The sequence below is a fragment of the Amaranthus tricolor genome, chromosome 5 (assembly GCF_026212465.1).
Source record: "Amaranthus tricolor cultivar Red isolate AtriRed21 chromosome 5, ASM2621246v1, whole genome shotgun sequence".
Taxonomy (NCBI): Eukaryota; Viridiplantae; Streptophyta; class Magnoliopsida; order Caryophyllales; family Amaranthaceae; genus Amaranthus; species Amaranthus tricolor.
In genome coordinates, this window is record NC_080051.1 from 25,854,842 (window position 1) to 25,880,676 (window position 25,835).

Genomic DNA, 25,835 nt, shown 5'->3' on the forward strand with positions numbered 1-25,835 from the left:
AGTATTCAGTTCACCGCCTATACAATGCATTTTACATTTAAAGAAAAGATCCCACGTTTATACTGTATGTATATGTCTACGTGGTACTCTTTCATAGGATTGAATTTGGAAAACCAGCGGTTTTGCATTGTGAGTTACTGCCTCTTATTTGTTTTTGACACGGAGAATAAAAATAAAAAATTAAGTATAATAGGTTAAAGTATCACGATATTTAAAATTAAAAAAAGAATGTACAGAATGTTCCTGTTTGACTTTGTAGGGCAGTTAATTGAGAATTTAATCCTCTGATTGGTAATTGATAAAGAGCTAGGTGTTGGTGAAAGTCTGTTTTTGCTGACTAGGTGATGAACTCAGCTGCAACATTTAACTAGTCACACACTCACACAGACACTATTATGTAATTATTACATGCATCGGACTTTTATATTACGTCCGACTTGGCTATTTTATAAAAAATTTAATATCTTATTATATTTATATCCTACACGAATATTTAAGTTAAAGTAAAGAGTCCAAGATAATAACAGAATTTTAGAAATTATGTGCTACAATGTAAAATTGAACAAGTCTTTATTTAAAGCTTTTATATATATATATATATATATATATATATATATATATATATATATATATATATATATATATATATATATATATATATATATATATATATATATATATATATGTATCATTTTAGCCTTGCTTTCTTTTTTATAATTATTAAAATACTTTAAGATCCATAAAAAAAACATAATGTCATATGATTTTAATATAGAGAAAATATTTGGAGATGGAAGACAAAATCTATTAAATACTACTACTCCTATATCAAAAAAATAACTACTTAATGATGATCAAACATTAAATATTTAACTTCATATTGAAGAAAATCAATCACATTAATCCTATATTTCAATCGTTTAGCTATATTGCATTTTCAATGTGAAATATTTTAATATAAATATAGGAAGATAAATAAAACAAAAGAGTATAATATGATTAGTTGTTTAAGACATTAATCATTATATAAATTCAAAATATTTTGAAGTCGTTACATCAAATCAAAATGTTATCAAAGATTGGAGTTCACATTTTGACCTCGTAAATGTTTGGTTGGATTAACCTTGGTCTCTAGTCACAGCTCCAGCTTAAAATAATTTTTTTTAAAAGAAAAAGAAAAAGGGCATAACCCAGCAAATATAGAATTTCAGACCAATATAACTTGAGTTTTATCCTATACACCTTCCCAGAAAAAATGGGAACAAAATATTCTTTCACTCATACAATTTTACACAGAGCCACAGTGAATGAACTAAACACATTGCGACCTCAAAATTTACTAAAATTACATGAACAGGAAACCATGAACAGCCTCACAAAACGTACTCTTCTACCTCCCTGTTTTTTTTGGAAGGATTTCCCTTCCAGTTTGATAAAAGGCATCGGCAAATATTTTTACAAGGCTAATTTGGAATACTAACATGAGTAAATCACCTGACTCTTAAGCACAACCAAAGCATCGGCTTATTGAAAATGTACTAGATGCCACAGGTGCTGAATCAGGGTCGGTCTTCTTCTTCGGAAGGTGCTTGAAAAATGCCTTCACTGCTCCCGTTACCCCATCTTCGTTTTCCATCGCCTTGGATAGCTCAATAGCCCGCTCTTTCACCTGACATGATTATCAGAGAAGTTTAAACATGATAGAGCAAATGTAAAGATCTGGCTGATACAAAGACCTAAATAAAATAACTTTGTCAATAGAATGGTAGAGGGCATTTTGCTTTTAAACAGACTAAAATTGATCCATACTTTCAAATTGCAGTGAGCACGTGAAAGGTATTTAAGTCTGAACTTGATATACAAAATAAACTCCTAGTTGAATTGTGTCTAACTCTCTAAATTGGAGTGTTGTGCATCGATCCATATAGTTAGGTTACAAAGACCAGACCTAACTGTTGGGAAACTCGACATAAAAGAATAAGGAGTGTAGTCGAAATGCAATTTGCAGAGAAAGCAGCAGAAAAAAGTAGTTAAATTAATGGCCGGGCTACCCGCCAGGCTTGACCCACCCAACTTGAAAAATGGGCGGGCTTGGACAACATTTTTCAAAAAAATTTAAAATTTAGACAGATAATACCTGCCGGCCAAGATAAATGGGCGGGTACCGGCTCCAAAAAACTACCCGCGGATATACCCGCCCACCCACTTATTTTTTATTTTAGCCTTAGAATTTTACTAAAATTCAAAATAGCAGAAAGTCCGTAACTACATTTGCAATTTTGTATCTTCAATCTTCATTTAGTCAAAGTTTTATTCTACTTCTTCATTTGTGATTTGTCCAGCCGAATCCAGTACCTTGGTTAGAAGTTCTAACTTCTAACTTAATATTGCATGTTTTAACTTAGAACATCAGAATATGCAATATTAACGTTTAGATATACTTTGTATTGTATTTTGAATATTTTGAGATTATTCATGTATTTGGAGTATTTTGGATAATGCATTGTATTATTTCATTGATTTTAAAACATAACTTTAGACTTTGTATTGTAATTTTAGTTTTTATAATGGTATTGCTCGGTTACCAGCAGGTCCCGCCTGCTAATAAAATGGGCGGGTACAGGTCCGCAAATGCAGGTGGGCTTTTGAGCATTTGAGCTCGCGACTAATATTTAAGGTATTATCCGGTCTGCTATCCGCCCATATAATTAATAAATATGGCTGGATGCAATTCATTAGGGTTGAGACACAAGAAACAAAAGAAAAACAAGGCTGAACGACATGGAATAAAAGAGGGCCCCATAAAAGATTTTGTTTTTGGATAGAGGTAACCTAATGTTGTGATATCATGATGGATTGTGTCGAACTCTTTCATTAGAGTGTTGTGCATTGATCCATATATAGTTAGGGTCATAAAGACCGAAACTTACTATGGTGGAAAACCAGATTAAACAAATATTTACATGATATTTTATATCCTTAGCTGAGGTATCAGAATATTTTACAAGATTCTCTAGTCTCTACCACTTCTCAATGTCATGCACATTCAAATCTATATGCTTTTTCTATTTAAAATATTATGTTCAAAATCACATTTTATCAAGTTGATGCAACATCCACATAACTAAGAATGATTTATCCCAAAATCCAAAAGTTGCATTCTCAAGTGATTTTAGCACTATTATTTAATTTTGAGCTTACTAAAGCAAATACTTAAATTTAAATAGAAAAGGAATATGTATCCGTAAACTTAAACATCTCAAAGTGATATCAAGCCTGTGAATGGTTCAAAAAAGAGAACAAAAGGAGTATGTATATGAAAAAACTTAAACATCCAGCCACACCAGGATGGATAGATCAAGAATGAGGCTATTAGAGTGAAGCTAGGGGTCACTCTGATTTCTACAAAGTTGCGTGAAGGTAAATTGAGGTGGTTTCATCATGTGCAAAGGATTGAGCCATCTTGAAAAATTTGGGGCCCTGTGCAAAACTTTTATTTGCGCCTAAGTTATAGTAAATATATTTATTTTATTAATATATTAACATATTTTTCATATACGGGAAAAAGAGGAGGCCCTGTGTCGTCGATCGCCTCGCACACTCTCAAAGACCCCTGCAAAGGAAAGCTAGCGATGTACCAGTGATAAGAGCGGAAAGCATCACAATCAGTAAAAGAGGTCAAGGAAAACCTAAGAAAACGTGGGAGGAACAAAATAGGAAGGACTTGGGTGACTTGCACTTCTTACAGGACTTGACTTGGGGTAGGAGTAGTTGGAGATGCCAAATTCGTGTACGTAAGTTTCATTAGTTTTTTTTAGTGTTGTGTTAGTTGTTTTAGTCTGCTTGTAGTTTGGTTAATTTTGTCTTCCTAGATGGTGTTGTGTTCGTGTGTTTTGTGTTCTGTGCCTTCTGTTTTCTGTTTGTTTTTTGTTTCCTTTTGCAGACTTTTCTTTTTCAGGACCTCATATGCCATACTCGAGTTGAGTGACTTCATTCGATTGTGACCTCCTCATGATGAGGGCATTGGTAATTGGTCTGCCTTCTTTCCCACCCTCCCCAAACCCGTGTCTTGGGGGACTCTTTGGGATGAAGATGAAAGTGGTATCAAGTCGGCTAAAGGTTCAAGATAGAGGACAAAAGTAGTCTAAGCAAAACATTTTTTTTGGGATAAAGTCTAAGCAAAACTTAAACATGCATCCTTTCGTGGATCTCAATCTCATTCTCTCATATATAACGGATGGTTTGTCAAATGTTTGTTGGTCAATGGTTTGATTCACTTAGCTTTTTCAACTAGCTGTTAGCATTGGGTACTTTAAGTGGTTTTTAAAGCGAGTTGTACAAGTGACAAGTCCATTGTTTAGGGAGAGGTGAGTAAATTCAGTTGGGCTATTTATAAGTAAAAAGGTTAGTCAATAAGCCAAAAACCAACAAAACATTGTTGCTCATAGCAGCTTAATTATTTCATAGATGACCAATGTCAATACCTATGGACAACTTTTTAAAAAATAGAATGGCACAGTGGAGGAATCTTTGTACCATGAACAACTATATCTCAATGCAAAAACGACCAAAATTGAAGTTCACTACTTAAATACCTGTGGATCAAGCATATATTTTATCGCCTCAACCAACTTGTCTAGTGAGAACTCATCAATTGGGATTGGTGAAGGACCAACTCTTCTAGCATGCACACGCTCACCCCAAAATGGTTGATCCCCAAAAAACGGAACAATTGTTGTTGGGCACTACAGGAGATTCACACATATAAAAACACCAATCAGAAGGAGTAATAATACTAATCGATGCAAAGACAAACAAGGCTATGCAGCTATTACCGCAGCTTTGAGACCTGCAGCTGTTGTCCCAGCACCACCATGGTGCACCTAAAATCACATTAAAAAAAAAAAAGAAGAAAATATCCACTGGTTGAGAAAAAGTAGTTCCACATATATGATTTAAGTGAGAGTTTAAGTATATACAAGCTCAACTAGAGATGAAAGTAAAATGCACCAAGAAAATTGGAATAACTGAAGTTTCTGTTTCTATTATAAGTTCAACTATTAAACATCTTGTCCAGGTGAATCAGATACCTGTCCACCAAAATCTTTAAGGGAAGAGGGATCCAAGCTCCAGTAAGGCAGTAAAGTGCAAGAAAATTTATCGCACATCACACAGAAACCAAGTTCATAGGTACCAGCTTCAAGCACATATTACTCCACAACAATTCAATCATGCACTAATCTACATTCTTGGTTCCAGTTAAAAAATATACCAGATAGCACTAGCATACAAGAGGAAGAAAAAAAACTAGTTAGTCATACCACAGCAGCACAATGTGGAAACAGCCAGTCATGTGGACAGTTGTCCAGTAGGTATATAGATTCCTTGGGTTCAGCCACTGACAAAGGAAAATTCAATACATGAACTTTTTCAGCACTCAAACAAAAGAGGTTTATCAGCAGTCAAACAAAGATCATGTTTACAGGAAATAATGAAAATTGATTATCAGAATCCTATGGAAAGGGAAGAGATCAAGAAGGGGCTTACAATTTCCCAGACCACCCCATCCTTTGTTAATGATGCCTCTCTGTCCAGTTCTTTCAAGTGCTTCAACAATTATTTCAGTCATTTTCTCTGGCTCTTGAACCGGCTGGCATGTTATCAAAACAATCAGTATTAACATCAACACTTTCCACAAAACATATAATACAGCTTCAATCAGAAGAGGTTGATGCTAGTAGATTAAACAATGTAACTCAATTTAGACAAACCTTTTCTTCTTATAACAGAGCTACAGGTACAAAGTTCAAAGACTACAAACTCACATTACTTAGCTTTGACGACAAACACGAGAACATTGTTATTAAAATGTTGCAGCTGATATACAATTCTACAATTCGAAAACATTTGAACAATCCGGATCGTAGGTAGAATCTTAATGTTGGTAGAATCTAACGATCCCGATTGTTACAAAACTTTGAGTGGCATTGGCATATCCTATGATTTGCTCCACCAAACTTAGTCTCAATTTGCAATTGACTTTTCTTATGCATCATCTTTCAATTTATTCTACATACACACTTGTATTAAATATTCCATAGTTACACCTAAAAAATTTAAAATCTATATTGATATGGAGTTTCAAACTAATTATTGAATGTTCTTCTATTTCATTCCCTAAATTTATATCATATTTTAAAATTTTAAAAAAAATATATATGACTTAACTGGCCCATTCAAGTTCATTTGTAGGATCAAACGATCCCATGATATGATCCTACCAGTTCAATCATACCCTCATGGTCGATTCTAAGTAGAATCCTGATTCTGAAAACATCGTTGGAGAACAAATTATAACATCTGAATTCTTCATTGACGTACTCATTTTTGTGTCCATATATTCAGCATAAATAAACCGGGAGAAAACAAGACCCCCCCCCCCCCCCCCCACACACACACACACATAATGTGGAGTCCTCTACATCTAACAGAAAGGACTCGACTTGTAGATAAATCAGCCCAAAGTCCAAACCTAGCTGTCCGACAAAACTAGTGATGCATATCATGAAGCTGACATACCGAATAACCAGATTGCAGTAACCTGTCATGGATGGTGATCAGCCCAAGTCCACTATTAAGTACACATACTCAAGGAAAAGGAAGAATACGAATTAACAGAATTCTGTTATGCATTTCAATTACTCTTTTTAACAGAAAAGATGCGGTTTGTAGTTTGGTACAAAGTCCTGAGCTGTACTTTTAGGTACATTCTAGAATACAATACATATTATATATAGTGGAGGGGGAATTAGATTTCCTTCATGCTTGTAATATCTGGGTCTTGTACCATAGGAGTTATCGGGCCACGTTCTCTAATACATAATACAAGCATTCTACTCTTACTTTTCTTTTCTCTTAATTCTATAATCTGATCTAATTCTTCTTCTTCTTTTCTGACTTTTGCTGAGTACTTGGTTGCTGACCACCACCATAACAGTGGTATCAGAGCAAGCCGATCATGGCTCCGACACAAGCGACTTGTTTAGATAGTTTGGAGGAAGATTTGGCTGCCTTGCAATGTTAAATTCTGGATTTAAAGGAGACACTGGAGGAGAAATTTAATGAGATGATAAGATATTTTGAGGAATCTCAATCCAGGGTGGTAATGGAGCAAAACAAGAAGCTGGAAGAGTGTACTAACGGAAAAAAAGATCTGACAGCAGCAATCACCATACTCATGGCTGAGGTGAAAATGATCAATGCCAAGACAAACACCCACAATTAAGAAAGCCCACAAAATCACTCAACTAGTAATAGAGAAAGGTCCAAGGTAGAGCAAAACCGACAGAGGGAAGTTGAAAATTCGAGTTTGTTGGAGGAGTTACGACAATCCATGGAGCGTAACGCCGGGAAACATCATGGTGAGGTACGAAAACTGGATTTCCCATATTCTTTGGCGAGGATCCTGATGGGTGGGTTAGTAAGGTGGAAAGGTATTTCGATGTGTATAATTTGTCTGAAAGAGAGAAGATGGGAGCAACAAGCTCGGGATTGGAGGGCGATGCTTTAGCCTGGTTTCAATGGGAGAATGAACGACGAACCATCACTAATTGGAGAATGCTGTTGAGGCACTTTCAGGGACGCAAAGGAGGCTCTCTCATGGAGCAGTGGATGAGTGTAAAGCAGGAGGGAGGAGTCGAAAAGCATGAAAAGATTTTCATCCAATTTGCTTTCAATCTAGAAGAAGAGGTAAGTGAATCATGTTTGCTGGCAAATTTCATTAAGGGTTTGGAATGGGAAATACAAACTGAATTGAGGCTTATGGACCCAGCAAATATGGATGAGGCCTTAGATTGGGTCGTGAAGATTGAGGAGAAACTGTGTGCCTTCGGGTTATTATACAATTCAAATGGGCCTGGCCGGAATTTACCTAATTACCCTCAGAAAATTAATACCTATCCAAAACACAACCCACACCCAATGACCCACAAAAATATCCTAACCTATCTTACCATCCCCATCAGAATCAAAACAACCCGCGAAACACAAACCCAAACACGTACCACCCAATTTCCAACTGCAACCCAAGCCACGACAACACCCACCGTCTAACTGACCAGGAATTCCAAGATCGGAACGAAGGGCCTTTGTTTTAGATGTGATGAGAAGTGCCGCGTGGGGCACGTGTGCAAGAAGAAAGAATTGAGAGTTCTGATAGTGGGAGATGGCGAAAAGGAGAAAGCTAAACAGGGAGACGACAAAGAATTGGGGCCAATGGGTATTTCACTCAATTCTGTGGTGGGTATTGATAATCCTAGAACTATGAAACTTGAGGGGAAAATTAAGGGAAGCAAGGTAGTGGTGATGATAGATCCTGAAGCTACCCATGATTTCATATCACCAGAAATTGTTCGACAGTTGGGTATTCGAGAGGAGCCCACCGAAGAGTTTGGAGTGACATTGGCAACGGGGGAAACTCGCAACGGGAAGGAGCGGTGTAGAGAAGTGGAATTTGATTTAGGGGCCATTTGTAGCAATGAAAATTTTTTACCACTCGAACTTGGACACACATATGTAATTCTGGGCATCGAATGGTTGGCAAAGTTGGGTACTATATCCACCAACTGGAAAAATCCCTTAATGAGTTTTTGTGGAATGAGAGTAAGGTGATATTGCGAGGTGATCCATCCTTAGAACGATCCAAGGTCACTAAAATCCATGATGAAAGTGATCAGGAAAACAGGAGAAGGGGTGTTAATAAAGTTGACTAGCTTGACAGGAGAGGAAAATGAAGTAACAGGAGTAGTGGACATGCAGATGAATATTCTAAAGCCATTGCAACTAGTTACACGGCAATTTGCTGGAGTGTTTAAGATGCCATCTAGGCTACATCCCTTGCGTTCTAAACAACATCAAATTACACTAACAAGTGTACGACCTTACTGATACCCGCACATCAAGAAGGCAAAAATTGAGAGACTAGTAGCGGATTTGTTGCACGCTGGCATAATACAACCTCTCGAAGTCCTTTCTCCAGTCCCGTTTTACTAGTGAAAAAGAAAGATGGTTCGTGGCGATTTTGTATTGATTATAGAGCTTTGATTATAGAGTTACTAGATGAACTATGTGGTGCAATGGTGTTTTCGAAATTGGATTTGTCATCCGGGTATCATCAAATTCGGATGAAGGAGGATGTACATAAAACCGCGTTTCAGACGCACGACGGCCATTACGAGTTTCTCATCATTCTCTTCAGGCTTACCAATGCCCTCGCTACCTTTCAATCTTTGATGAACAAGATTTTTAAACCGTTTCTCCGTCGATTCGTGTTAGTTTTCTTTGATGATATCCTAATAAATAGCTCCTTTTTGGAAGAAAATGCTCAGCATTTGTCAGAGGTTTTGTGGTTGCTGGAACAACATTTGTTGTACGCCAACGCCAAGAAATGTGTGATTGGGCAAACTCAGGTCGCATATTTAGGCCATATTGTTTCTGGAGCCGGTGTAGCCGTGGACCAAGAGAAGGTTCAAGCAATGCAAGAATGGCCGACACCAAAGACTTTGAAGGAGCTTCGGGGTTTTTTGGGGCTCACAGGATACTATCGCCAAATCATTCATCGCTATGCTCAATTGGCAACTCCTCTAACAGACCAGCTCAAAAAAGACAATTTCCGCTGGAATGACATGGCCACAACAGCTTTTGAGCAATTGAAATCGGTAATGCTTGCTACCCTGATTTTAGCTATTCCAAATTTTTCTATTCCTTTTGTGGTGGAAGCGGATGCTTCGAGGAAAGGATTAGGAGTTGTCCTCTCACAAAATAAGCATCCCATCGCTTATTTTAGCAAGGCATTAGGTGTGCGGGGGGAAGCCAAGTCCATCTACAAGAAGGAATTAATGACCATTGTCCTGGCAGTTCAAAAATGGAGACATTACTTGATTGGGCGACATTTTGTGGTTTGGATTGATCAGCCAAGTTTACGATTTATTGTAGAACAGCGGAAAATTGGAGCGGAGTACCAAAAATGGGTCAGTAAGTTACTTGAGTACGACTTCGAGGTGTAGTTTAGACCGAGGATTACCAAAAAAGTTGTCGACGCCTTGTCACGCCTCCCACACATTTACCAGGCACACTTTAATGCCATAGTATAAACTTGCTGGGTTGATTGGGAGTCACTACGAGCCGAAGTTAGGAAGGATAAGATGTTGGGAAGGATATGCGCTGCCTTACATGACACTTGAGAAGGGGTGGCTGGATTTACATTTCATCATGGGTGCTTATTGTACAAAGGAAGAGTAGCTATCCCTGCTACCTCCCCCTTGGTGGAGAAATTACTGTTGGAATATCATACAACGGCGATAAGAGGCCACAACGGCGAATATGAAACCTATCTCCGATTAGCCGAAGACTGGTTCTAGGAGGGCATGAGGAGAACAGTAACTCAGTTCGTCCGAAAATGTACAGTTTGTCAACAACAGAAGGCGTCCCATCAACAGCTCGCAGGGCCTTCTCCAACCCTACCGATCCCCACTCAGGTTTGGGAGGATATCACGATGGATTTTGTGGAGGCCTTACCAAGTCCGGAGGATATGATACTGTGTTAGTGGTTGTAGATCACTTAACGAAGTTTGCTCACTTTATTGGGCTGAAACATCCCTTTAACGCCATTTCCGTAGCTGCTGTTTTCGTTCATGAAGTGGTTCGCTTACACAGGTTTCCATCCTCCATTATTTCCGATCGGGATAAGATTTTCATGAGCCACTTTTGGTCTGAGCTTTTCCGTTTGCAAGCTTTGGAGACCTATCTACGTTGCTTTATCAATAGGCAACCCAAACAATGGGCTAAGTGGCTTCATTGGGGGGAGTACTGCTACAATACCGCTCCACACATGTCCATCAATGACTCCTTTCAAGGCTCTTTACGGTCATTCTCCTCCTTCATTAATACGCTTGGGCAATAACACCACTCCAGTTGATAGCTTGGAACAATTGTTGCGGGAGTACGATGCAATCCTTGATGATTTGACCTTTCACTTACTTTGAGCTCAACACCGTATGAAGAAATGGGCAGATAGGAAAAGAGTGAAGTTTCCTTTGAGGTGGGGGATTTGGTGTATCTAAAGCTTCAACCATACCGCCAACAATCCTTGGCTCGACAACCTTGCGATAAACTCTCTGCACGTTTCTTTGGGCCTTATGAAATTGAAGCTCGAGTGGGGGTTGTTGCTTATAAATAACTCCTTCCAGCTGAAAGCAAAATTCACCCATCTTTCATGTCTCTCAACTCAAACTGGCTCATGGAGCGACCTTCAATCCAACTGCACTACCTACCCAACTATCATCAGCATTAGAATTGGTAATTGAACCTGCAGAAGTGTTGGGAATTCTTAAAACTCCATCTCAACCTATGACAGCTGCACAGGCCCTGATACAGTGGCAAGGCCTACCTGCTTCAGACGCCACCTGGGAGCATTATAGCAACATTGCAGCCTTATTTCCTGACTTCCACCATGAGGACAAGGTGTCTCTCATTAGAGCGAGTATGTCATGGATGGTGATCAGCCCAAGCCCACTATTAAGTAAACATACTCAAGGAAAAGGAAGAATATGAATTAACAAAATTCTGTTATGCATTTCAATTACTCTTTTTAACAGAAAAGATGTTGTTTGTTACAAAGTGTTGAGCTGTACTTTTAGATACATTCTAGAATACAGTACATGTTATATGTAGTGGAGAGGGAATTAGATTTCCTTCATGCTTGTAATATCATATGGGTCTTGTAACGTAGGAGTTATCGGGCCACTCGAAGATCTCGAGGGAGCACCACGTTCTCTAATACATAATACAAGCATTCCACTCTTACTTTTCTTTTCTCTTAATTCTTCTATAATCTGATATGATTCTTCTTCTTCTTTTCTGATTTTTGCTGAGTGCTTGGCTGCTGACCACCACCATAACATAACCATTTTTATCAACATCCCAGTGCTTGCCAAATAAAAAAACAAACTAGAGGATCAGCTAATTCAGGATAAACTTGCTATGGAGGAAGCCAAAGCAAAATATCTAACCAGTATCCCACATTTGCACTCAGCACGAATTTTACTTTGATCTGCTAGGATCTAGTAGTTCCCTTTTATTCATGATGCCTCTAAAATTCATACAACACAGAGCTAACCACCAGCACTGAAGGAATTTATTCAGACAAAAAAACATAATGTATTGAGAATAAGCAGTGAACCTGTTATTCTTCTTATTGCCAACAACAGCATCATTCTAGTCAAGTACGAGTTCTCCAAAGTCCAAACCCTTGTCTACCTCACCCAACCAACAAAAGAAAATATGTATCCTCTATCCTATCAAGATACAAGTGTTCCATATTATAACCTTTTGGCAGGTCAATGCTTTTAAGATAATCGTTTGATAAGTGATACAATAAGTTATTCAGGTGGCAAAAGTGAAATCGTTCGTACACAAAGTGCAACTTCTTTAATCAGCACAGAGGATCCAAACACCACTCAAGCCCTTACACATGAGAGGAATAAAAAGAGGGTACAAAACAAAATAATCATGCCTCACATCCAATTAGCTGAACAGACACAATTACCACTTTTCCTACTCATTTAGCCTGGTTACACTTCTCTCTTCAACATATATCACCACATCCTACCCTAGCAACCCCCTTCTCTTCTTTCTTCTGAAAGAAAATAGGTTGTTCACTAGATTCTTCATGGCATTCCCTATCCCTCAGCTTGAGGACAAGGTGAGTCTTTTGGGGAGGGGTACTGTCACACCTAGGAATGAGGAGAACAGAAGCCAGCATTTAAAATTTATTACAGGCGTCGGAAGAAGAATGTACAACGAGGAGGGAAGGATTCAGTTGTGGATTCTGGTGTGACAGCTGGATGAAGGTAGTTAAGGGTTATTATAGGAGGGAGAAAGTATTAATGACTGTTTTCTTAAGATTTCTTGTAATCTAGTTGTAGGCCTATATTACTATGAATAGATGATAAATGTAATAAGAAGCATTCAAGAAGTTTATGAAATAAAACATCAAGGAGTGACATTACTCGTATCATCTATGAAATAACTTGGTGTATCGAGTACTGCCACTCCTTGATGTTTTATTGTATAGACTTGAATGCTACATTTATTAGCTATTTATAGTAATATAGGCCTACAATTAGATTACAAAAATCTTAAGAAAACAGTCATTAATACTCTCTCTCTTATAACAACCCTTAACTACCTTCATCTAGCTGTCACAACAGAATCCACAATAGAATCCTTCCCTCCTCCTTGTAGATTCTACTTCCTACGTCAACAAAAAGTTTTAAATGTTGGCTCCATGTTCTCCTCATTCCCAGGTGTGACAATACCCCTTGCCAAAAGACTCATCTTATCCTTAAGGTGAGGGATAAGGAACGCCATGAAGAATCTATTGAAATCCTCCCAGGTAGCCTCTGACACATCAAAACCCTCCCACAACACTGAGACTTCTTTTGGCTTGATCTTAACTGACGAACTTGAAGGATGTCAATTAGTTGTACCAATGCTTCCATATCAGCAGTTATTGGTGGTGCATCAGCAGTTGTCTCTTGAGCCTCCTCCGCTTAAGTTGTGAAACGTGGATCACCAGATGTATTTGACATTCTTTAGGGAGGTCCAACTTGTAGGCAACCTTCCAGTTTTACAGTATGATTTTGTAATGCCATAATAACGTAAGCCAAGTTTTTCATTTATGCGTCTGGCTAGGGACTTTTGTTTATAAGGCTGGAGCTTAAGGAACACCAACTCTCCTTCCTAATATTCTGCATCCCACCTCTTCATATCCGCATAATGTCTCATTCTATGTTGTGCCTTCATAATATTGAATTGCAACTCCTGTAAGATTGCTCCAAAGAATCCACAGGATTTTGTTGATGGCCCATTCTCAGAATGTGCGAAGGTAACACACCCATACAAGGATTGAAAAGGTGACATTTTTCTCGAAAAATGCGGTGAAGTATTGTAACTAAACTCAGCCCATTACAACCATTTTGTCAACAAATGCGGTGATGGATAATCCCAGCCTTAAGCATGTCTTGCACCAAACGCTCAATCTGTAAGGTTAATAGCATGGTCTTGGTTTCTCTGTAGGGGTAAGGTGCGTTGTGGTTGGAAAACATTGGCGTACGGGCGTACGTTTCCATAGTGCTTTGTAGGTAACTGGGTATTGGGTTCTTCACAATGCCTTCCATGCCATTACATTCCATCAATATTCCTCCTCCCTTTTTTCTGATCATCTTTATCATCGCCTTCAAAAGAATTTTTGTTCGTTTTAAAGATGAAACCCCAACTAACCTCACTCTTCTATCCTGCCACATGAAGGTCATTGATTGTGTTTTCCAGTTAGTTGTCACCGGACCTAACGTTTCAAACCATTGAATCCCAAGAATCAAGTCTTGAGTTCCCCAACTCTAAAGATAAGAAATCTTGGACCACTTCAAGTCCCTGCAATTGAAGATGAATCTACCGACAAATGCCCTATCCTCGAATCTCTTCCCTATTGCCCAAAATCACCCCAAATTATTCACATTCTTCATAAGGGATCTCCAACTTCTGGACAAGAAGATTCGAGATAAAGTTGTTTGTGGCTCCTGAATCTATCATCATTATCAACTCCTCACTTTCGATTTTTCCACTTACTTCATAGTTTTAGGGTTAGTGATGCCTACCACTTTTAGTGAGATGTTAATGGTGTCAGTTTCTTCATCCTCTAAAACTTCTTCAAAATAACACTTTCTCTGCCATCTCCTCTTCATCTTCTTCCATTGCCATCAACATGCTCATCTCTTCTTACTACATACATCATTGACCGAACACTTCCCATCACACTAGAAACACAATTCCTAGGCCCGTTTTCCCTAAATTCTTTCTCCGACAGCCTTTGAACTCGCTCTCCTGAATATTCAGTTCGGGTATCGTTGTTCTTATTTCGATGTAACATTGGGTTGTGGGATGATTGTTTAATGACTCATAATGTAATTGGTAGGTTGAGAGTTAGGTTGGTAATGTGAATGGTAAGGGTTTTTTTGTGGATAATTTTTTGGTTGCCCTATTCTCCTTCCCAGCCAAGTTTGGGCCCCCTAACTTCTAATCAATCTTTTCAGCCCAAGCCATAGCCTGTTTTAAAGTGGTATCTCCCAGTACCTAATTGAGTCTTGACTTCCTCCTTCAATCCCCTCAAGAACACCCCCGACATCACTGATTTTGTGATCTTCTCCAGGTGCGTTAGTTTGGTGACAAACTCTCCTATGTACTTTGCTACCGACCGCTTTTGTTTTACGACCATCCATTGTTCATACATATCTCCTTCATCCAAGGGCCGAAAGTGTTTGAGAATCAAACTCTTTAGATCCAGCCAGTTATTCAATGGAGCCTTTTGGTCCTCCCATTGATACCACATGAAAGCTTCCCCTTCAAAACTCACTACCGCTGCTTCCACCTTCTCATCCTCCGTTAACCCATAAAAAGAGTAGTACTTATTAGCTTTCCTAATCCATTCATCTGGATTTTCCCATTAAAGATGGGTAAATCAAGTTTGCGAAAACGCCAGTTGGATCCTCCTCCATGTGAGTTCCCATCATTATGAAAATATTGATAATCATTCCCCCTTCTTGAGTGACATTCAAGATTCTGGTCAACGTGCTCCGAACTCTGGTTTTGTTTCACCTGTTTGCTCGAATGAGAATTGAGTATGAGTACCCATTTCTATTAATTCCGCCTGCCCTTGCATCAAAATGGCGAGAGCCCGATCTGTGTTATCTTGTTTCCGGGCAAACCTTTCCTTATCTGTCGCTACCTCCAGTCGAACCTGATTTGCAAAATCCTCCTTCATTCGCTCCATATTTTGGTTTAGTTGTTCCAAGTGTTACTGTTAGGTAGGATTTCCCATGGGTTTGGTAAGATACCAATTGAGACACGCCCAATGGTTACAGACAAATATTAAGAGAAAGAAAGAAAGAATAAAAAGTAAAGTGCAAATTCAGATAGTATTGCCACTCCTTGATGTTTTATTTCATAAACTTTTTGAATGCTTCTTCTTACATTTATCAGCTATTTATAGTAATATAATATAGGCCTACAACTAGATTACAAGAAATCTTTAGAAAACAGTCATTGATACTCTCTCTCCTATAACAACCCTTAACTAACTTCATCCAGTTGTCACTACAAAGTCCTTCCCTCATCCTTGTACATCCTTCTTCCTACGCCTATAATACGTTTTAAATGCTGGCTCCCTGTTCTTCTCATCATTCCCAGGTGTGAATGATATCTTGATTATTCATGTTCTTGAAATCCAATTCAGAGAACCATTTCCAGTCCAAGGTGGAATCTTTATTTTATCAGCAGGATGAACAAAGTACTCTTATATTCATTTAGATCACGTTCAATCATTAAGTCACACGGTCCACTATTTCAACAAGAAAGACTAGCAAGCTTCTTATTTAACAAGTTTCCATCACTAGAAATAAGCTGAACAATTCACATAATAAGTAAAGTATTATGCAGCATTTACTGTTCAGCCAGCTGCGGACAAACAGCACTAGATCGGTTCCAACATAATCTGCCATTCACAAGTTTATTCCTTCAAAGTTAACTTTTTTGCAGATTTGTCTCTGGTGGAAATATTCAGAATATGTATTAAGCAATCACAGGGCTAACACAATTTCCAGCTTGTATCAAGCTACCAAATTCCTTACCTAATCCATAGACACATCAGACCCTTGTGTTTCAGTGTAATCTAATACTAATATTGCTGCTCTTTAGCACATCACAAGTTTATTCCTTCAAAGTTAACTTTTTTGCAGATTTGTCTCTGGTGGAAATATTCAGAATATGTATTAAACAATCACAGGGCTAACGCAATTTCCAGCTTGTATCAAGCTACCAAAATCCTTACCTAATCCATAGACACATCAGACCCTTGTGTTTCAGTGTAATCTAATACTAATATTGCTGCTCTTTAGCACATCAGTAGCAGAAATTGTCAAGAAAAAATGAGATTCAGCTTAAAGACTTTCAATTTTCCATCAAGAACTTGGTATCGAATGAGAGACTTACAAGACTCCCAAAACCAACATACACAGGTTTTGGGCCAGAATTGAGCCAATTTACAAGATCCTGAGGAGGTTCATAGTTTGAAGCAAGATCAAGAAAGCAAAATCCAACCACATCAACCTTGGGTCCCCAATCTGCAAGAAAAAAAATATGATAATGAGATATATTTTAAACATGTGAAGAAGAAGAAACATCTTCAGAAACAATATGTCAATCATGATAATTCTAACTGCATAATAGACCAATAACTGAGACATACAAAGACGGACAAATGAAATAAACACGACAAAGGATTCAACTGATTATAAGACAACTACACCCACACACATATATGATAAATAGAGTGAAGCATAGTGTAAAAGCAAAGTCGCATTGCATCGCATCAGCCGCGTTGTAAAGGTTTATAAAGACGTAAAAAACATATTTTGCGCTTTATTAAGGAATATCTTATGATTCGACTGCTACATTAATCTCGTTACCGCATTACCGTTACATTACCGCAATCGCAACCTTTACCGCATTTTTACACTATGGAGGGAAGTATATGACTAGAATTGTGGTTCAAATAAATACCCAATTCATGCTTGAAAAACAATCCTCTCAATTCTTAACCCTTAAAAAATGTTTATTTTCTTAAATGCCACAAAATTACTCATTCTATTTCTTTGCACAATATTGACAAAAAATTCTGAACCTACTAGAGACAATTTCCACTTAAGTGCGAGAAACACCCTGTAAGAACACCAACATAGTATCTCAATCATAAAGGTGAAGGAAGAAACAATATTATAGTTAAACTAATTTTAATAGTTTCAACAGAAAACATCTAATCAATATTTAACCTCAAAAGATAAAGGAAGGATATATTAAATCAGATACTTTGTTTCAAAGATATATGGAAAAACTCAAAGCGTAACCTTTAGGTTTAGGAACAAGATGAGGACTCCATATATATCCATGTGGTACATCTGACTCTGAACCCTGTGAACCACTCAAGTATGTTACAGGACGTAACTTTAGCTTCTTTTTTCTGACATCATTTATCATGTCTCTTATTCCCAGCCAGATCATAGAGTCAACAATTTGATAAGAAAGCTGCAAAAGCGGGCTAAAATAGCTATTGAGAACAGCAATAAAAAAAACATGGAGAGTCCAATTTAGAAAATGACATGATGCAAGGATAGAATGCACGCACTCTATATCCAGCAGGTTGCTTGACTCGTGACAGGGGATGTGGAAATTCACAAGTTGGCCTAGTATTTCATCCAAAGAGAACAGGGAGGAAAGAAAGCTCAGTCAATAATTTGACACTTGAGATATGATCAAATAAAATAATTATAAAGATGAAAACATGCTTTGGAAAAACAAAGATATGTACTAAGAATCAATTTACCCAAAAAAGACTTACGTCCAGGGCATAGTGAAAAATATGTGAATTGGTATTTTTAGTGCCTCCGCGACATGAGTATGACCTGTAAATTGCATAATCCTATTAGCATGTACATAGTTCTTCACATGAATCACAAAAATATGAAACATAACTTGTAAGACCATACTTGTACATTCATAATGGTGATTGGTGAATACATCTCCAGAAAAAGATGTTTGGAAGCACCATTATCTGATGATAGTTCTTAATTATGGACAGAGAACACTGTCAAAGTGCTACTCAAGTTTCCAATGCAATTAAAAAAAGTAGTAAAAAGGTTCAAAAGTAGTTGATTGATCAGTGTGCCTTAAAACCCTGTACCCTAGTAGGCAAAATTATGTTCGAATGGGTAGGGATTAAATTTAAAAGGCTCTTATCAAAGATTCTTATAAAGAAAAGAAAACAAATGACTCAACTAACACTTCATTGACAAGCCAAATAAATCCACACTGCTACTGTTTTCATAATCCTAGTCCCCAAGCAAAGCATAGTCAATTAACAAAACATTCGAAGATGGCTTCTCAAAACCAAGCTCATGGCATTTCTCTGCTATGCATCGAGAAAGCGTAGATTTCAGTATTGTAAAAAGCAAAGCGCAGCATAGTCCAAGAAGTAGAATAAGCTTCTAGAAAAGTATATTTTTGGTTATTTTGTAATCAAGGTAAAGTTTGTCATTACTAGTGGTTTGTTAGAACAAAAACTTTCGGTTATTCTAAGTAGTGTATAAACAAGGGTTGTGGGAAGGAATGGGATGCCGAGTTCTGTAATGAGATAATTCTCTTTGGGAGTGAGTATGCTCAAATTATTCACCTACCCTTCTACGTAATACAAAATATTATTTGGCTTCATTACTGCAATATCCTTATTCTGTGCAATGTTCATACATCAACCCCACCTCCAACTTTACTAACACCCATTCACCACCAAATTTGACTCCAGTTTATTACAGATCACCCCATGGAATTTGAGAATAAAATTCAAGTACGTATCATTTCAATTTGGAAAAGAGACACAATAATCTGATAATATCCATGTACGTAAAATCTTTATACGTAACAGAAAATTTATCTGCTTAAATCCAGATACCAAGAATTTTTTTCATTTAAAATCCAAATTTGTGGTTGTATGTGAGTTCAGGAATTAGGATCCTTGAACCAAAACTTGTTTCATCAAATTGAAGATATATAATGAATTCAGCAACTCAAAAGATTTAGCATAGATAAATTAATCTGACCATAAGCTGGGGGATTGGCTATGATAGCATCTGCTTTGAATGGAACATGGGTATCCATGTCGGGTTCTTTACAAGCTGGGAGTAACGAGTATATAATTTCTTTCATCTGATTGCGCTGAATGGGGATCTCTGAAGGCCCGGAAGGCAAGAAGCCTTTATTTTTAACCATATCTGCAAAGACAAGCAAGCAGTTTATAAGAAGGAAAATGATGATAGAATTGTGCTCCACATGAACATAAAAAGGAAAAAGAGAAAAGAGGAATAAGGTAATTGCTAACAGCTTGCTTGTTAAACCCCCCAAAAGAAAGGTAGCTTAATGCATTCTTCTCTCTATTTAACTTATGTCTCCTCATCTTTTAGTTAATTTCAGCAAAAAGACCAAAAAGAAATAAAGTTCAGCAGAACGAAATCCAGTTAACTAAAAATGTTAAGCTCAGTAAGAAAAAAGAAAAACAATCTGTTAATTGAAAACAACTTCAGCAAATCAATTTCAACAAAATTACAAAAATATTAATAGGATTTTTTAAATTGGTCAAGTTCAGAATAAAAGTTGACAAGTAAAAGAGAGCATAGCATTAATCTCACCCACTGATTTAGACATGGGTAAAATTAGAAGAGCATTATTTGTTACCAGTCTTCCAATGCCAAGTCCCAAAATCCAATCTCCTCTACTAACAGTACACTATCACTCGAATATATAGAGAGAGGAATAAACAACTCTGAAGCGTAAAGCAAATGAACAAAAGTTTACAAAAAGTGATACTCAGTATGGAAATCTATAACCATAGCAGGACTCATTTGTATTCATTTAATTACTAAATGAAGTAAGATAAAGAAAATCTATTCATAATATGAGCTTGGAATTCATGATTCTCAACCACGTTTATCAAACGCTTATCATTTATGTTCATGAACATGAGCAATTACTTATCATTTGACAAAAAGAATGTTAAATTTTATATAAAGACCATTGAATTAAATTTTTATTAATAATCTTTTAAACAAATTGCAGTCAAACATGTTCAATTGTGTTTGCAATTTTTTTATTTCTTCTTGAGTTGAGGATTCAGTATTCACTTAAAACTTCTGAAGAAAAAGGCAGATGAACTATTTCAAACAACAAACATTTAGATTAATAAAACTCCTAAAATGAATGAGCTAAGCTCAAACACAATGATTCCCTAAAGCGCTTGAACGATATTTTATGCTTGACAAAAAAACTCGAGCTCCTGCTTCTACTCAACCATATCAAAATGAGTTCGAGCACAAAAATGTTTATACTTGATAAACTTCCTTACACTTTTAAAAAGAATTAAAATTAAAATTAAAATTAAAAAATAAAAAACAAAATTAAATAAATATAAAAAATTAAAAAAAATAAAAAAAAAATTACTGGAACCAAAGAACTCGTTCTTTTTGAGGAGCAAGTCAAAAAATCAACTAGGCAGTGGCACAAAAACCAAATCAACACAAATTATGATGCTAGAAGCCAGAGAAATCTGAATAGATGTCTTTATCATGTGGATCTAAAAATTACAGAAAGCAACGATTTATAAAAGCAAGTATCTGTGAATTAAAGTTGTTTGTATGGGTAAAAAATGTGTCATGCTTGAGACCCACAAAATAGATTGGGTATCAAAATAAAATAAACGCAAAAGTGACGCATTAAAGTACGTAAACGATTGTTCAAATTTCGGAATTCTTTACTAGATTAAAATTGGGGTAAACATTAGGTTCAGTGTTCAGGGTAATAGATGCACTCATACAGATTACAGAGAAAAACTGTTAGATCTCCCCTTCCCTGTTAACCACCTTTTTTCTTTATTCCATTATCATGCAACTTTACTTCCTACCACCACCATCAATAGCAAAGCACAACCACACCAAGTATAGAGAAAAATATCGGCCACAGCATCACGAGTCACGACCACATTGTAAAGGTTTTTGACATTAACACGACCACAATAAAGGTAGCGATCTACATTGTCCGCAACAATGGTTTCACGACTGTTATGGCAACTGAATATGAGATTTTGCACTATGATACCCACACCATCAACACTCCACTTGAGACCTACAATAGTGGCATCAATCCTTCACTACCTCTACACTAACACAACCACTAGAGCAATGAGCCCAGAACATTTTCATGATGCATAATCTAGATAACCCTCTCTCTCTCTCTCTCTCTCTCTCTCTCTCTCTCTTCTCTCTTCATGAATTGCCTCCAAAGATTTGCCTCTTTGAAAGACAAAAGGAACAACCCACCAGACAACAAAAGACGGTAAATTACATAAGGTTTCTTTGAAAGGGTGGCTCAAATCAAGAAACCATGTCCAACAAACCTAAAAATAATTCTCACTGAGAGAAAACCTACTACAAAAACCACAATTTTACCCTGAGAGGTTCACCCATAGCAACAATCAGAGCAAGAAAAGGGGTGTATATGCATTTTTGTCTGTATCTGTGTGTATTCAAAGAGCAAAATTTACAGTGTAAATAAGGAATAACCCATATTGCTGTTTAAACACAACAGCAACTAACATAAGTATATGATACAAGACTCGTATGCACAGAAAGAAATCACACAATTGTCACTGAAACATCACATGTTGGGTTGCAAAAGGAAAGACATAAACTAGAGAGACAAAGAGGAAGAAGTACATACACCCAGCAAGAATCTTTGGGTCACCACCTAAAGGAAAGAACTCAAGTCCAGAAGTCAAAACAAATTCCTTAAAATTAGCATGAGTTGCCAATCTTACACGATGGCCATAATCCTGCAAACATAAAACTAATTAAGGCAAATTGAAAGCAAAACCTTGACTTTTTCCTCGTAGAGCATATTAAGCACAAAGCTAACAGTCGATTAATTTATAAAGGCGGAAAGCATAAGACAAGCATACAGTGAGTAGTCACATCAATAGAACATTTTTGTCAGAAGAGAAATTGTGTGATCCTCACCAGAAGGTTCGACATAATGAGATAGGCCAAGATGTATCATCATAACTTCACATAAATAAGAATTGGACATGATATAGTGAGCCACTTTACTATTGTTATTATACTTCGAAACTGAAAAACTAAAAATCTTTGGTTCCATCAGTAATGGACAAGGAGATAAGATAACTCTAAGCAAACAGTATGGGTTGTAACCTCTTTAAAGTGATTCTGTTAAAAATATATAATTCCAAGCTAGACTTTTCAAATAGACAATATCATATTTTTCTAATCATGTAATTTAGAAAATAAATTAATAATCTTAAAAGATAGCTTGAAATATAAACAAATTAGAAGCAAATTATTCAATACAAATTTTAATAAAACAATTGTCAGTCACCAAAATCAATGAGGTAAGAGACTTAGGGGCCGTTTGGTTGGGTGTAATAATCAAAGGGAAAGGGAATGGACAGACCCAATTCCCTTTATTGTTGTTTGTTTGCCACTTTCTATCATTTCCTTTCCCCTTTTTTAGTTTTGGGTTTACCCAAAATTATTATCCCCTCATTCCCCACCCTCCCTAGACTTTTCCATTCCATTCCCCCCTTCATTACCCATCACCCTCTCCTCTCAAACCCTACAGACAGCCGTCCGCCTCCTCCCTCAAGTTCTCCTCTCTTCCTCACGGCTCCTCCCTCAAGTTGTTGCACGTGCCGCCATTGTTCAAATCCAAATCTCGACTTTCCTGCCGCCATTGTCATTCTTCAATCCAAATCTACCGCATTTCGTAGCATTCTTCTCCTCAATCTCGACTTTCCTGCCGCCATTGTCAAATGTAAGTTATTCTTCTACTACTGCTCATTTGAATCTCTTTTCTCTTCACTCTTTTTCCTAATTTCTGCTGCTTTTTTGATGAATTGAAATTCATGAGATTTCTGCTGCCGCCATTGATGAAATGCTGGAATTTCTGTTCTTATTCCTAATTTCTGATGTATTATCTGTTCTTTTTGTTTTTATGAGTTATACTAGCATTTGAATCTTTCATGTTCTACATAGTTTTGTTGCTTAATTGTTTTCTGCTGCCGCCATTGATGAAATGCTGGAATTTATGTTCTTGTTCCAAAATTCTGATGTAATTTCTGTTCTTTTTGTTTTTATGAGTTATACTAGCATTTGAATCTTTCATGTTCTACATAGTTTTGTTGCTTAATTGTATTTTGATGGGTGTAATTGGATTCATTGATTTCTTAATGATTAAATATTTGCTACATGAAAAATGTTATACAAGTGTTAGTAATGATCAAAGATTTGCTGCATGAAAAATGAGTTATACTAGTCAATGATATGGATTTATTGATGTTCTTTTCTACAGAAAATGGCTTGCATTGGTACTTCTTTGAAAAGGAAGAGAAATTGGGACTTTATTCGGTTCATAATTACTATGATTAATTGTGTTGTGTTGCTACATTTGATGTGGTACTCGATGAGAAAAACTATATACGATTCCCATTATCTTAAGCTTGATAAAAAAAACTAGGAGAAAAATGAGATTGCACAACTTGAATAGAATGATTAGAGAAAGTGACACTTTGTGTAGGAACCATCTTCGTATAAATCAATACACATTTGGTGTACTTTTAGAGATGGTTAGAGATATTGGTGGATTAAATGAAACAAGAAACACATGTTTGGAAGAGATGGTTGCGGGTTTCTTATACACATTAGCTCACCATAAGAAAAATAGAATGATGGGTGCACATTTTTATAGAAGTGGTGAAACTATTAGTAGACAATTTCATGCTTGTTTGTTAGCAATCTTAAAGTTACATGCTATTCTTCTTAAGAAACCAACACCAATACAAGAGGATTGCAACGATGAAAGATGGAAATATTTCAAGGTAAATAAAAAACCAACACTTTAATTTGAGATAAAATAGAGAGACTATTACATAATTTAAAGTGATATTGTTTTTTTTGTAGAACTCATTAGGTGCCCTTGATGGTACAATGATTCTAGTGAATGTTCCTTGTGAAGATCGATCCAAATATCGCATTAGAAAAGGTACCCTTGCTATGAATGTATTAGGAGTATGTTCATCCGAGATGGAATTTATATATGTCTTACCTGGTTGGGAGGGATCGGCCCATGATGGTCGGATTCTTCGAGATGCTATTTCTAGGCCTAATGGGTTAAAAGTTCCAAAAGGTAATTTGATTGACGTAGTAGATTTTATTTGAGATTAACTTAGTAAGAGAGTAATATTTTTTTTAAAAAAAAAATTGTCAAGGTTGTTATTATCTATGTGATGGAGGATATACTAATGGAGAAGGATTCCTTGCACCATATAGAGGGCATCTTTATCATCTTAGTGAAATAAAAATGGCCCCCAACAACCTCAAACCACCGAAGAATATTTCAACTTAAGGCATGCAAAAGCTAGAAATGTGATTGAGAGATGCTTTGGGTTACTCAAGGGAAGATAGGGGATTCTTAGAAGCCCTTCTTGGTTTAGTTTACAAACACATGGTCGAATTGTACTTGCTTGTGCCTTATTACATAATTTGGTAAAAAGATACATTGCTTGCAGAATTTGATGATGAAGACTTGTTTGAGGAAAATGATAGTGATGATAATAATGGTGATGATAATGAGGAAGATGATGTGGAGTACATAACCTCCATTGTTGTAACCGATCCATGGACGAATTTTCGAAATACAATGGCCCAAAATATGTTCAAGGATTGGAGGGCTAGACACAGCAGACTTACTTTGTGATGTTATTCTTTTTTATTAAAAAAATATTGTTTCTTATATTTGAACTTGAGACTTGTATGTTTATCTCAATCTTGCTTTTTTTTTTTTACTTGTATTGGACTTATAATAATATCCTTTGTTTACTTGTATTGAATATTTCTTGGTTAATTTCATTTTTATATACATGCAATTTTGTTTTTCTATGATCAATATGGTTCAAATGTTATAGAGGATGGATGAAAATAGTACAAGTGGAGGTGGAAGGGGAAAAAACAAACGATTTTGAACTGCTCAAGAAGATAAAGTTCTTGTAGAAGCATTGTCAGAGCTAGTTGTTGATCCTCACTGGAGGTGTGATAATGGATTCAGAAGCGGCT

At 36.7% G+C, this 25,835-nt stretch overlaps 1 protein-coding gene across 6 annotated transcripts in view; it reads right to left on the bottom strand.

The window, feature by feature from the left end:
- Positions 1-1,428: 1,428 nt before the first annotated feature.
- Positions 1,429-25,835, bottom strand: part of LOC130813136 (sterol 3-beta-glucosyltransferase UGT80A2) — a 32,545-nt gene continuing 8,138 nt past the window's right edge. For all 6 annotated transcript variants that reach the window (XM_057678877.1, XM_057678876.1, XM_057678880.1 and 3 more), the window contains 11 exons: positions 22,432-22,543; positions 19,764-19,934; positions 18,509-18,572; positions 18,296-18,353; positions 18,018-18,195; positions 17,104-17,234; positions 5,548-5,650; positions 5,322-5,398; positions 4,836-4,883; positions 4,596-4,745; positions 1,429-1,669 (listed from right to left, as the gene is read on the bottom strand). In XM_057678877.1, coding sequence (XP_057534860.1) covers positions 1,502-1,669; positions 4,596-4,745; positions 4,836-4,883; positions 5,322-5,398; positions 5,548-5,650; positions 17,104-17,234; positions 18,018-18,195; positions 18,296-18,353; positions 18,509-18,572; positions 19,764-19,934; positions 22,432-22,543 — 1,260 coding nt within the window. In that variant the 3' untranslated portion in view covers positions 1,429-1,501. The remainder of the gene's footprint in view (positions 1,670-4,595; positions 4,746-4,835; positions 4,884-5,321; positions 5,399-5,547; positions 5,651-17,103; positions 17,235-18,017; positions 18,196-18,295; positions 18,354-18,508; positions 18,573-19,763; positions 19,935-22,431; positions 22,544-25,835) is intronic.